Source organism: Mesitornis unicolor, unplaced genomic scaffold (genome assembly GCF_000695765.1).
Source record: "Mesitornis unicolor isolate BGI_N332 unplaced genomic scaffold, ASM69576v1 scaffold39137, whole genome shotgun sequence".
NCBI lineage: Eukaryota > Metazoa > Chordata > Aves > Mesitornithiformes > Mesitornithidae > Mesitornis > Mesitornis unicolor.
Genome location: NW_010199114.1, coordinates 3,389 through 15,913, shown reverse-complemented (window position 1 = coordinate 15,913; position 12,525 = coordinate 3,389). Strand labels below are relative to the sequence as shown.

Genomic DNA, 12,525 nt, shown 5'->3' with positions numbered 1-12,525 from the left:
CTGCAGTGACAGGCACATCATGCCTGGGTGAGGACTGAGAGCAGCCAGCCCCATCTACCATCACCCCTTTGACCCCACACCAGAGCTGCAGCCCACAATACCTGCTCCCCTCGCCTAATGCAGGCAGTAGCAGCAACTGTGCAGAGCCCCTGTTCCCCACTGGCCCTTGGGGCTGCTCCCGTGCTCCTCCAGCACCGTGGTGGCTGTTGCTGGGCTGGTGGCCGTAGCCGCTGTCCCCACAAGTCGCAGGACGGAGGAGCCTCGGAGGCAGGGGCAGAGCAGAGGGCACTGCTGGCTGCCGGGGCTCAGCTGAAGAAATAGGTGGAATCCATCACCCTATGCAGGTTGAGCTCCCCTGGGGGAAGTGAGAGAGAGAGGAGGTCAGAGGAGAGTGGGGGGAGATAGTGCACTCCAGAGCCCTGCTCCAGCTTTGAGCAGTAAACCTCTTCAGCTCAGCCCCTGCTGAGGGTGGGAGAGAACAGCAGGGACCTTGGATGGCTTCCAGGACCTGGAGTTCATCTGGGGCAGCAGTGGGAAGAACTCTCTGTGAGTGTAACAGCAGCAAGGCAGCGAGGGAAGCGAGCACAGGGCCGCAGGGCGAGAGCCTTCCCTGCCACGGGGGCTGGCCACAGCAGCTGCTCAGCGCCAGCCGCTCCGCTTTCCAAAGACAGAATCACGGTCAGCCAGATGGGCTGGCAGGGGCAGGGCCAAGGGATTAGGTGGAGTTAAACTAATTGCCTTAATCCCTATCATCCAGATCCTGGCAATTACCATGCGCTAAGCGCCTCACTCCCATCCCCAGGCAAATGCTCCGTGGTTGGAAACAGATGGGAGAAGGAACAAGAGAGGGGATGGGATGAGCTGGGTCACTCGGGGGAAGCTGCGGAGATGGCAGGGACCACTCCAGGGAGGCTACAGGGGGGGAAAGCAGGGCATTGCCCCATGGGTCTGCACTCCAGCACAGGCAAGAAGCCCTCAATGATTTCAGAGGCCGTTCTCCACTCCCCATCTCCAAACTGCTCCCGAGCTCTGCAGTTCCTGTCCTGTGCTCCTACCTGTCTTGGGGACACTCGACAGCTGCTCCATCAGCTTCTTCTGCCAGAGGGCTCGAGTCTCCCTGCCGGGGCTGGACGGAGCAGAAGGAAAGGAATCAGCACAGGAGCACTGGGAGAGGCACAAACCCTCCTCTGCTCCCCACTCCTGAAAACAGGACTCGGCTCTTCCAAATCGCCTCACACCCTGCAGCAGCAGCTCAGCCCCTGCAGCCCCAGGCAGGCGCTGGGGCCTCTGCAGCCTCTGCCCGGGTCAGGGTGGGTCTGCACTGCCAGGCTCTGCCATGGTGACCAGGAGTCACTCACTGGGATGACCCAACGTGGGTCTTCACCACCCCTCACTGACTCGTTCACAGCAGGGAATCCACAGCACAGAGATGATGGCCTGCCCAGGCCCACCGAGGGCTTCAGGCACCAAACCCTGCTTTGGTTCTGCAGCAAGAGGATGCAGACACCCCTCATTTTTTACACTGAGGTGTAAGGCGATCTGGGCACCAGCAAGAAGGAAGCACAGCTTCCCTCCAGAGCAACCCCCCAGCAGGCAACACAACCACCCCAGGAATCAGTGTGGGCAAGGAGTGTGGTGGGGCTGGCTGGGGGACATACCTGCAGTATTTCTCCAGCATGAACTCGGACAGATCCTGCAGGATCTTCTCACTGTGCAGAGCCACAAACTGCTGGCGGCAGATCTGATCCAGGGAGTAACGGTGAGTTGTGGGTTAGTGGGCGCTTCCACTCCTTCCCCTCAGTGCTCCTCAGCCCTGAGAGGTCAGAGGTGAGGGGCAGGGAAAGAAGCAGGCAGCAACAGGAAAGGGGGCTGCCACACAAAGGTGAGGGGAATCAGCCTGGGGAGGGGGGCAGCAGAGGCCGACCCCCATTTGCCAATCTGCTGCATCGGCCCTCGCAGCACCCCAGGGCAGACAGAGCCCCCGACTGCCAGGCACTGTGCTCAGCGCTGATTTACAGGCAGATTCACCCCAAACACGAGCCCTGACGGGTGGGAGATGGGCTATGGCACCAGGGGGTGCACCAGCAAGGACCCCAGGTTCATCTCGCCCAGGTGAATAAATAAACTGTGGAGCAAAGCCCATGGCAGGCAAGGGCTGGCCAGTGCCCAGGGGACGGATCAGCAAGATCCCATGCACAGGGGACCCAGAGGACGCTTTTACCTGGTTCATGACGTCCACGGAGAGCGCGTGAGTCCAGTAGCAGTCGTGGACTGAGACGAAGGTCAGACCCTGCCTGGGAGGCAGCAAAAGGTGTCATGAAGTTGTGCTGACAGCTCCCTCTCTGCAAGGTCCCCTGCCCCATGCAGACCCCTTGCTGAGACAGGAGCAGGGACCACGCAAGGAGGCGGACTCCCTGCACAGCTCCTCATCTTCAGCGAGAGACAGCGAACCCTGCGATCCTCCATCCCTGCCCCTCCACCTCCTCTCATCCATTCTCTTCCAGGCCCCCAAACACCACCCACAAAACCTTCCCGCACCCACAGGCCTTGCCCTGGTGGTGCTGTCCCAGCAGGGAGCGAGTCCCAGGGCCGTTTCCTACCTGAGGCAGTGCAGAGCCGTGAGCATCATGTGCGTGGAGTCAAGCGAGTGGATGAAGTTGGGTGGGAAGGCATTCTTCTGCTTCACCGTGTCAGGCTTCCTGCGGCACAGAGGTAAGAGGAGCTGGGGCACTTCCAGGACCAAAGATGAGAGTGCCAGCACCAGCCAAGGCATGGGGCTGATGGCGGCAGCTCTGAAGGGTCCCAGGCCCCCCAATTTCAGCACAGCGCCCCACTCTCTGCAGCTCAGGGGTTACCAGGAGCTCTGGCACTCACGGGCAGGTCCCACTGCTGGGAAGGCTTTGTCCCCGAGGATGGACTGGGGACAGCTGGGGCTCAGCAAAGGCCATGGTTTCATACTTACTGGTTGCTGTTGAAGCTTTTCACACTCAGCCTCTGCATGGTGCAATTCAGCTGCCGGGAAAGAGAAAGGGGATCAGCTGCCATACTGCACCACCAACACAAGGTGCTGAGCGCTGCCCTGTGTTCTGGAGAGGGCATCATGAGCTGCGTCCCTGGCTGCAGCAAGAGGCCAGGGCAGGGACCCTTCCAGGGCATCCCAGCTACCATGGCCGCTGTCACCCCTCAGTGACACCTCCCTGCTTCCCCTCCTGAGGATGCAGACAGGTATCTTCCCCCTTCCCAGCCACACAATGATTCACCTCTGCAGGGCTAAGGGAAGGGCTCCTGGAGGTGAGTGGCTGCAAGGACGAGACAGGCTGGGGAGACGTGAGTCAGCGCAGCAGCGCGTGGGAGGCGAGAGCAGCGAGACTGAATCACGCAAGCCCTGAGGAAGGCTCCTCAGAGTGGAGAGCGCGCCCGTGCCCCAGCTGCCTGAGTGGGACGGGAGCAGCAGAGCTTCCTCACCAGCCCACCCACACACTCCAGTCTCTGCAGGGAGAGATGGGCTGGAGGATGTGCTTGCACACACACAGATCCTGCCTGCTCTGCAGGCCGATCCCACTCTTGATGCCGATCTGCCAGGCTTTAGCTTGCTGCCCCAAAGCCCAGCTGCCCCTTCCCTGCTTCCCACCATGGCAGAGGAGGGGTAGACGAGTCCCACACACCAGACACTTACCACAGTGGACGTGGACCGATAGTAGGGTTGCACGATGGGGAGACCCAGCGGCGTGACCCACTCCACCGTTCGTCCCGACTGGGCAATGAGCTTGGCGCTCTCCGTCAGCCAGTTCTAGCAGAGGAAGTGGGGAGGCCACAGTTAAGTGTGGGCAGCTGGGAGACCCCAGCCCTTCCCCAGCACAGCCGAGCCAGACTCCTGCCACTGCAACAGCCCAGCACTTACGGGGGAGTTCGGCCCTGTAACAGGCACAGTCTGGGCTGGGGCAGGAGGATCCTCCCTGGGCCAGGACCCAGAGGAACCACCTCTCCCCATGGAGCATCCCCTGGTCTATGTGTGGGTGGGCCAGGAAGAAGAAAAGGTAGAGATAGAAGAGGCAACAGGCACTGTACCTGGATATCTCGAGTCGCCGAGAACATCTCCTTGATGCTGTTGAACACCTGCTTTACGAGGTAGTGAGACGCTTCCCACAAGTATTCCTGCACAGAGGGGCAGAGCCAGGGGTTAGGCAAAGGGGCAGCAAAAGATGTGGAACAAAGCAATGGAACCCAGGGTAAGCAAAGAGAGATCTCCCTGCTGCCTCGAGATCGCCTCCACCATGGACTGTGCTGCCTTGAGCTGCTGCAGGACTGTGGGCTGTGATGGAGGAAGGCTGTGATCAGCATTTTGGACAGCTCCATGTCCGAGGACAGGCTGATCTCTGTGTAACACTCCTGGATAAACAGGAGGCTCTCGCTGCCTAATCTGCCCCAGGAACGTAACACAGCAGAAACACTCCCAGCACCAACCTGCACAGCAAATCACCGAGGACTGTCTCACGGCCACAGCCCAAGAAACGGGCGCCAGGAGGAACAAACCTCCAAGAGCTCTGCTAGACACAAAGGCCATTTCCAGAGAGAAGAGCACAGCCACAAACCTCGTTTGGCATCTGAACACCAGCTGAGGCCATCGTGCCACCAAGGTGTGCCCAAGAAGAACGAGAGCAGCCCCACCTGAAGAATCCCTCCCCACCCCCAAGTGCTGGCAGGCAGCTCTCCTGCCGGCTGGCCCAGCCCAGCACAGGGAGCTTAGTCCTGTGCACCCCTCTGCCTGCTGAGGTCTGGGGGAAGGAGAGAGCCAGGCAGGAGGGACACCCACAGGAAGGGCAGCGCGGGTAATGCTCCCAGCAGGGGCTGAGAGCTGAGCAAAACTCCAGTGGGGGAGGCCAGGGCAGGTTGCTACCTCAGGGAACTCGATCTCCTTGAGACGCTTCTCCATCTGCAGCCGCCCGCCGTAGCGCGTGACGCCGTACACCACCGTCATCACCGTCTGCTTCACCACCTTGCGGCTGATAAACCCCTGCAGCACCTGGGCGATCCTCACCCCCTGTTCAGCGTCCTTCTTCCGAAACTCCTCCACCTGAGGAGGAGAGCGCCTGGGAGGTCAGCCCCACCGCGAGCCACGCTGGCCCAAGCCCCCTCCATGGCTGGGGGAGTCAGGGGCCACATGAAGCCCTCCCAGCTGTGCGCTCCCTGAACCCCCATCAGAAACCCTGCAGCCCATCCTCTGCAGCCCTGGTTAACCGAGATCATCTGCTGAAGGACCAAGAGGCATCTCAGAGATAACGGTGCCTGCAGAGCCTTCCCCTGCTGCCTCAGCAGAGCAGCGTCCCTTGGCAGCTGGGTGCTGCCGGACACCACAAGGACACAGCACAAGGACTGTGGCTCAGGTTCTCCCACCTCTGCCACACCATCCAAAAACTGAGAACAGCAAAAATTCCAGCAGATTTCTCACAGCTGCCTCTGTCAAGACAGATCTCCAGCCAGATCCCCACTGGGTCCCATTCGGGGAGGGAAGGACTCTGTCCGTGACCAGCTCACGCTTTCCCAGCCCTACACGTGCTGGTCCTATCTCCACCTTTCTCCTTGGAGCTGGAGTGACCCTGTGCAGTGCACTGGCAAGGGGTCACCTCCCTGTGGCCCTGCTGTGCCTCACCTGCTGGGCCACCGCACTGTAGACATCCTGGGGGACACTGCAGGGCATCAGATTGACGGAGGTGGCGCCAATAAGGTCCCGGCCTAGAGCTGCGTAGTGCTGCAGACCATTACAAGAGCCGTCCTGTGTGTGGGGAGAGAGCAGGGTGAAAAGGAAGTGTCGGCGTGGGATGGAGCCCTGCTTATCCGCCCTCGCTCCGCAGCACAGATACAGATACTTCCTCACAAGGTCACTGTCATTTCCCCCTCTTTGGGCAGGTTTGCAGGTATCTCCCAGCAGCAGCCAGGGCCACACCAGTTTCCAGTTACCTTCCAGCCAGTTTTCCTGTCTGGGTCTCATCACTAACTACTGCTGTCTAGTAGGTTAATAAAAGAAAACCACCCATCACACTGCCTCCTCCATGAACTTTCAAGATCATTAGCTCTGTGGAAACTCTAAAAATCAGAAAATTTGGAAACCACCACCACATGTCTGGGATGCTAACAAAAGCCCCCAGAGCCAGCAGTGAGAGCAACCCCAGAACACCCAGGAGCAGGACCAGGGGAAGATGGGATGGCGCAGGAGCCACAGCTGACAAGGAACCTGCAGCGAGCTGCTTGGCAGCTGATGAAAACATCCTGACAGGAACCAGCCTCTCCCAGTGCCGCCGTTATAGCAGCAACACGACCGATCTGTCACAGCGGCTGCCCTGACAGCCCTCCTGGGACCACGACCTGGACAAGACAGGCAGGACCCCAGTGATGGTGCAGGAAGGTCCTGCTGCTCCCCAGACAGCATCGGCAGAAACGCTGCTCACAGATGTGCTGCTGCTTTGGACCATCCCTGGTTCTGCCTGGTGGCAGGACGGACGCTCCACTCCCCTCCTCCCCGCAGCCTGCAGTGCAGTGCAGCGCCTTGCGGAGCCAAGGACTGAGTGCTCTGACAGAGGAGCTGCCTCTGTTCAGGCACAGATGACTCAGGTGGAAAGAGATCAGGTGCCCTCCAGCAGAAGTCCTTGCTTGAATTTCATCACTGACACACTCAACACACCCCCAGCTGCTCTCTTGATCTTTTGTTGTCATAACAATTCCCATTTAGACGGTCTCATGCATATTCCAGACCACCACTACTGGCAGAGTACACCCCCGTTCGGCCCCCCCACTTCATTAGGGCCATCGCATCTTCTAATGAGATAAATGAGCAAACCTCTCTCACCAGGAAAACAATTCATCACCGTCTCCCAAGCAGCAAGGGGATTTACCAGTGCAGACAGAGGCATGGGCTGGGCAGTGGCTGCAGAGCTGCAGGGACGTGGCAGACAGGGCTGACCATTGGCTCATGCAGCTACTGCCTGGTTCCTCTCCAGCCTGGAGGGAGGGTGCCTTCAGGAAGCTGAGCACTCTCTGAGGGGCTGCACTCAGAGCATGGGCACATGGGACTAAGCAGAGACAGCGCACACGGTGAATGGCAACCACATCACTGAATGCAGGGGACAGATCAGCTCTGTCCTCCCTCAGAGGTCCAAACCCCAATCTTTTGCTCCTGCAGAGCTGCTTGGCTCCAGTCTCGGAGTGGGAGCAGAGCAGAGGCCCCCAAAGCCTCAGCACATCCCCCCAGCTCTTCAGACATCAGGTGCTGCCACACGCCCACGCCACGTCCCACCCAGCCAGGATCTGATTTCCAGTCCTGATCTGGAGCTGGAGGTGAGCCTGGCCCGGCTCTCAGCCTGTGGGCAGCTGACGGTGATCTCCCAGACAGGCTCTGCCCCAGCCAAAGGAAGCAAGGCAGCGCTTAATTGTACTGGCTTAATGGCTGCATGCAGCAGCAAATTACTGGCGTTCTCAAGCCAAGATGCCTGCAGACTGCACTCCCATTCTTAAGAAAGCCACAGGCCACACGCTGTAGTAAATGCAGCACTGGAAACCTGGATGCCTCTGCCCTGCCCGGAGCTTTCTGCCCTGCTCGTTTTCCTCCCCCTGCTCAGCCGCAGGGGTCATGCAGAGCTGTCAGGCTCCTACCTGGTGAATGGGGAAGTGGGAGATGTAGGCTGCTGGGTCCGGGGACCTTGAGGCTTTGGCGATTTCCATACAGCACGCCAAGGCTTGCCAGGGCTCGTCGGTGTTCATCCACCACCTCCTGCCCTGGGAACAGGAAAGCACAGGCTGACAGGAGCAGGCAGCGTTCTTGGGGCATCCCAAGGCCAAACCAGGAGCCTCTGCACCCCTGGGATATACTGGGCAAGGCACCCCCTCCCACCATGCCTCCAATTCATCATGTTTTCAGACAGACATGTTCTATCTAGGAAACTCTGCAATGCTTTGTTTCCCTCAGTGTTATCTTTCAAAATCAATCTGATTTCCGTTTTATTTTACTTTCTAGAAGCTATGCTAAGTAAGAGGAATGGCTGAGTCTCCTCTGAAATTAAAGACAATACTGATCCCATTTTTCCTTGGCATACTTGCACAATTCCCATTTGAACTCTAACAAACTTCCTTGCTTTTCAGTTCGTTCATCAAAGGGGAGCCTCCCGACCCTCCTGGGGCTGGCTGCCAGAGCCCACACTTCCACCACTGCACCCTGAGAGCGTGTGGAGCTCTGTCAGCCACTTCCCCCTACCACGAGTGGGCGGTCGGCCGAGTCCAGGATCTCCTCCATGATCTCGTTGGCGTATTCCAGCCGCTCCTGCAAGGCGTTCTTCTTCTTCAGTCCCGTCAGGTTCACGAGGTGAATCTTCAGCCAGTCCAGGCCCTTGGGGCCCAGTGGTCTTCCCTCCGCAAAGAGCAGGATGGCCCGGGTGACATCGTTCCCCAGATGGTTGAAATAGGGCGGGCAAGGGTAAGTCCTGCCTCGAAAGTCCATGTTGTGAGGGAACCAGAACACCTTGTCTCTGACGTAGTTGGCGATGGAGAGCTTATAGAGAGCATCCATGCGCAAGCTGTGCATCTCAGCCGCCTTCTTCTTGCACATCAACAGCTCGTGCTTCTGAGATTTGTTCAAGGCAGAGGGGCTGCTGGGACCAGAAGGCCTGGGGGCCTCGGAGACAGGCGGTGGGATGTCCAGCTTCTCGTTGCCCTTATCGTTGAAGATAGAGATGATGATATCCAGCACCGGCTGGTTGATCTTCCAGGGGCAGTTGCCCAGCTGGTTCAGGGCATCCAGCACGGGGTGGAGGTTCACTGGGGGACACTGCTCCAGCAGCAGCTGGTGCTGGACAGCTGCGTCCACAAAGCGCATCAGCTTGGTGTCGTTCAGCACAAAAGCACCGAAGTGGGGGGAGGTCCAAGGCACCGGGGGGCACAGCATCGGTATGGCGGAGGAGTTAAAGGTCAGCATGGTCTCTGCAGCGTCCGACACCATCTGGGAGAAGATGGGATGGGGCTTTATCAGCCCAACCTGGAGAGGAGAATCAGAGAGGTAAAGGTCAGTAGCAGAGGATTAGGGCCGGAGTCTGGAAGAGGATGGGGTCAATCAGCCTTTACATAATGATCGTGCTAAGAACTGACACTGTCCGCACAGAGCCAGAGGCTCCTCAAAGTGTCCCGGAGCAGGGAGGGACAAGGAAAGGTGACAGGGAGGAACAAGGGCCTTGCAAAGACCCAGTTCTGGTGACGAGGTGACCTGCAGAGCCGCAGGACAAGGCTCACCTGCCAGCTGCTGCGAAAGGAGTAGATGTGGTAGAGGACAGGGATAAGCTTGGGCTCCAGGCGGGGGTTGAGGATGTTCCTGGGCACCTTGACAGCCTGCACCAGCAGTTCCAGCATGTACATGCCCAGGCGCATCACGATCATGTAAGACCAGCTGCAGTCCTTCAAGTTCAGCGAAGGCCCAAAGCCCGCTTCTGTCACCAGCTTCTCCCAGTATTCCCGTGGCAGGTACTGATCAGGCTGGGAGGTGGAAGAAAATGAGGTCAGCTGAAGGGGGCAGCCACTCTGCTCCTGGAGTATGCTGGATGGGAGCCATGTACCTGGAATGTGGCTCTGAGAAGGACCTTTCTGTCTGTGTCCTGGTCAGGTCCCTCTGAGAGGGGTATTTGGAAAGGACTGCCAACGTGGCTGGGGCAAGCCAAACAGCGAGAATCTGCTTCTGCTGCAGGCCAGAACCGTGGCACTGCAAAGTCCTTCCTCTGGCCACATCCCTGTGTTGACACCGTGTCCCCACACCATCCTGACCCTCCCTCCCAAGGCTGCTGATCTGCCTGCCCCACCACAATGCACACACAGAGCTCAGGGAACAACCTCCTCATCCGTCCTTGAGCTGCCCAGATTGGTGACCTTGGCCCCTTTCTCCCCTCCTGTCCTGCCCTGCGAAGCGCATCCTTCTCAAGCCCCAGAGCCCTCCTGCACAGGATGCCTGGCTCCATGGGATCAACTCTGCTGATTTAAAACCTGATCCAGAAATACCCACTGCTATCCCAGCCCTGCCTGTTGCCTCGAGGTAGGGGGCCTTACTGGTTCTGGTGGCCTCTGTAGCAGCAGATTCCCAGAACCTGGACCTTGCTCTTGTGAGGAGGTGGACAGACAAACTGCCTCACCCCGCCTCCACTCCGTAACCTGCAGGCCCCAGGACTGCCCTCCCCAGGCGTCCCTACCTGGCTGTCCTTCGCCAGCAGGTGGATGTAGTCCTTGTAGACCTCCTGCACCTTCTCCAGCTGGCGGCTGCGCAGCTTCCGCTGCGTGATGTATCTGTCGTAGACTTTGGAGCCCAGCTCCCTGGCCAAGACAGCCAGGGATTCCCCTTGCGGAGAGAAGGTGTTGAGGATCTGAGAAAGTAGAATGCAAAGAGGGTCTTAAGGAGGGAGGAACAGAAAGATGGAGCAGAGACACAAAGTGGGAGTTAAACCCCTGTGTGGGGAGCATAGAAAGATGCTGATCCCATGATGAGGAAGGAAACATGGCCAGGACAGAACAGGGGTTTCTCTGGCTGTTCAGCACAGGGAGCAGACAGATCCTGTGCCTAACAACCTGGGCAAACTTTGAGACTCATGTTCTGATTCCCTGGCCTGAGCAGGCCATGAGTGCTCTGTGGTAGCCCTGCGGCCACCCCTGTGGCTCTGCGAGGGCAGGGAGGGTCCTACCTGCAGCATGATGCCCACGTACTCCTCATCAGGCAGCAGACACAGGTAGGGGTAGAGGATGCTGTAACTCGGCTTGTTGTAAGCCGTCTTGAGCTTGGACATGTTGTGCTTTGACTTCTGCAGGGCCTGGAGGATGGAGTCATGCCACTGGGCACGAAGGGTGGCCAGCAGCTTGCGCTACACAAATGGAAACAGGACAGAAATGCTGTGGTGAGAGCGCATCACGAGGGAGCAGCCCCCTCTTTCGGCCACCAAACCCTGTGTCTCTCTGGCAGGTCCCGAGGGCCAAACCACCTCCCTCCCCTCCAGACGTGCAGCCTCCGCCTCCCCGAGCTTTACCGCTTTAATGGCTTGTGGGGTCAGAGGTTTGGTTGCCTCCACTGACTCGATGGTTATGGTGATGTCCAGTTCCATCTTCAGCTGCTGCTGAAAGCGCTCCTGCAACTCCTGCACAGTGAAATCCAGCTTGGGGTACGACACCGTCTTCTCCTGCAACAAGTACGAGGCAATAAGTGCCAAGAGCCAGAGGAACAGAAGCTCCAACAGCTCTCTGAGCTGCAGAGATGTCCCCGAGCTCTGCAACTTACCTTAGAGTAGAAGTCCTGCAGCAGAGAAGATTTGCAGGTCTGGGGGCTGGGCGGAGGAGGCAGCTGGTAGTCGGGCTGCACAGTCCTGATAGCCTTCAGCATCATCTCCTTCTCATCCTCCTCAAACAAGCACTTCTGGAAGAGCTCATCCACATGGAACCCGTTGCTCTCCAGCTGCTGTAAACATCTGAGATGGGGCAGGTAAGACAGGATTAATCTTTCACAGAGGACTGTGCGTGTTGGACAGAAATCAGCGTGTAACAAGGCAGGGAACAAAGTTTCTAAACAGAAGACTAAGCATAAAGGAGACAGATGGGGGTGACCCCTTCTGAGGATCTGGGAGCCTTGGCTGTACGAGGCTCTTCCTTCCTTACTTGTGCCCTGAGCAGCAACACCCGGACTCCCTGAGACGCCACAGGATGAGCCACCCCTCACAAAGCCCTGGCAGCCACCAAAGCAAAACTCTCTCCTAAAGCAGGGCCTGGAGGCTGGGACCAACCAAGAACCAGCTCTGAGCACAGGGCAGGAGACTGATGCATGGCTCCAGGCCATCACAGGGGTGCCAACAGCCACGCTGGTGGCTCCCAGCAGCTTTCCTCTGTGCCACCCTTCATGCCAGGGCCACTGCAGGAGGCAGATGCCTCAGTCCACCAAGAGCACAACTGCAGGCAGGCAGGCCCAGCAGAATGCTGTGCTGCACCTTTGCAGTGTCACTCCCGCCGTCCTGTGGGACATGGGAGCTCTCCCTGCCCTGGCACAGCTCTCAGGGCCGCGGGAGCCGCTGGGGTGGGATCTGCCTCGGGCACAGCCCATCCCAAGGTCACTGCCTCGGGTTACAGCAATCGATTCTGCTCCCTGCAGCTGCTCTGCTGAGCAGGCGGCTTTCACCTCCACACAGGGGTGAGACTGAGCTCTGCTGCAAGACCAAGCAAAAAGACACAAGTTCCTTCACCCTCAAATAACCCTGCTCGCCCCTCCAGCCCCAGGCAGCAGAGGGGAACCATGGAGCCAGGCACAGCTCAGGCAGAGGGGCAGGGACTGTGGTTCATGCATGAGCCTGGGGGCCAGGGCACAGCTCACAGCCGCAGCAGGGACAGCCGGAGCGCTGGGAGCAGCTGCAGCACCTGCAGGAAGCTCCTCTCTGCAGCCCCAATGCTGTCAGGACCAGAACACCCCCAACACCAACATGTCGCAGCCTCCAGCCCCACAGCTGATGCTGCAGCACCACATCCTCC

The 12,525-nt window shown here is 58.8% G+C and overlaps 1 protein-coding gene across 1 annotated transcript in view; it reads right to left on the bottom strand.

Moving 5' to 3' along the window:
• Positions 1-305: 305 nt before the first annotated feature.
• Positions 306-12,525, bottom strand: part of POLRMT (polymerase (RNA) mitochondrial (DNA directed)) — a gene marked incomplete at its 5' end in the record, with an annotated part of 15,230 nt that continues 3,010 nt past the window's right edge. Inside the window, 17 exons of the mRNA XM_010189359.1 lie at positions 306-355; positions 1,056-1,126; positions 1,659-1,741; positions 2,222-2,294; positions 2,601-2,699; positions 2,963-3,012; positions 3,677-3,790; positions 4,069-4,155; positions 4,898-5,074; positions 5,651-5,773; positions 7,648-7,770; positions 8,246-9,022; positions 9,274-9,513; positions 10,218-10,388; positions 10,704-10,880; positions 11,043-11,192; positions 11,291-11,477. Coding sequence (XP_010187661.1) covers positions 306-355; positions 1,056-1,126; positions 1,659-1,741; positions 2,222-2,294; positions 2,601-2,699; positions 2,963-3,012; positions 3,677-3,790; positions 4,069-4,155; positions 4,898-5,074; positions 5,651-5,773; positions 7,648-7,770; positions 8,246-9,022; positions 9,274-9,513; positions 10,218-10,388; positions 10,704-10,880; positions 11,043-11,192; positions 11,291-11,477 — 2,752 coding nt within the window. The remainder of the gene's footprint in view (positions 356-1,055; positions 1,127-1,658; positions 1,742-2,221; positions 2,295-2,600; positions 2,700-2,962; positions 3,013-3,676; positions 3,791-4,068; positions 4,156-4,897; positions 5,075-5,650; positions 5,774-7,647; positions 7,771-8,245; positions 9,023-9,273; positions 9,514-10,217; positions 10,389-10,703; positions 10,881-11,042; positions 11,193-11,290; positions 11,478-12,525) is intronic.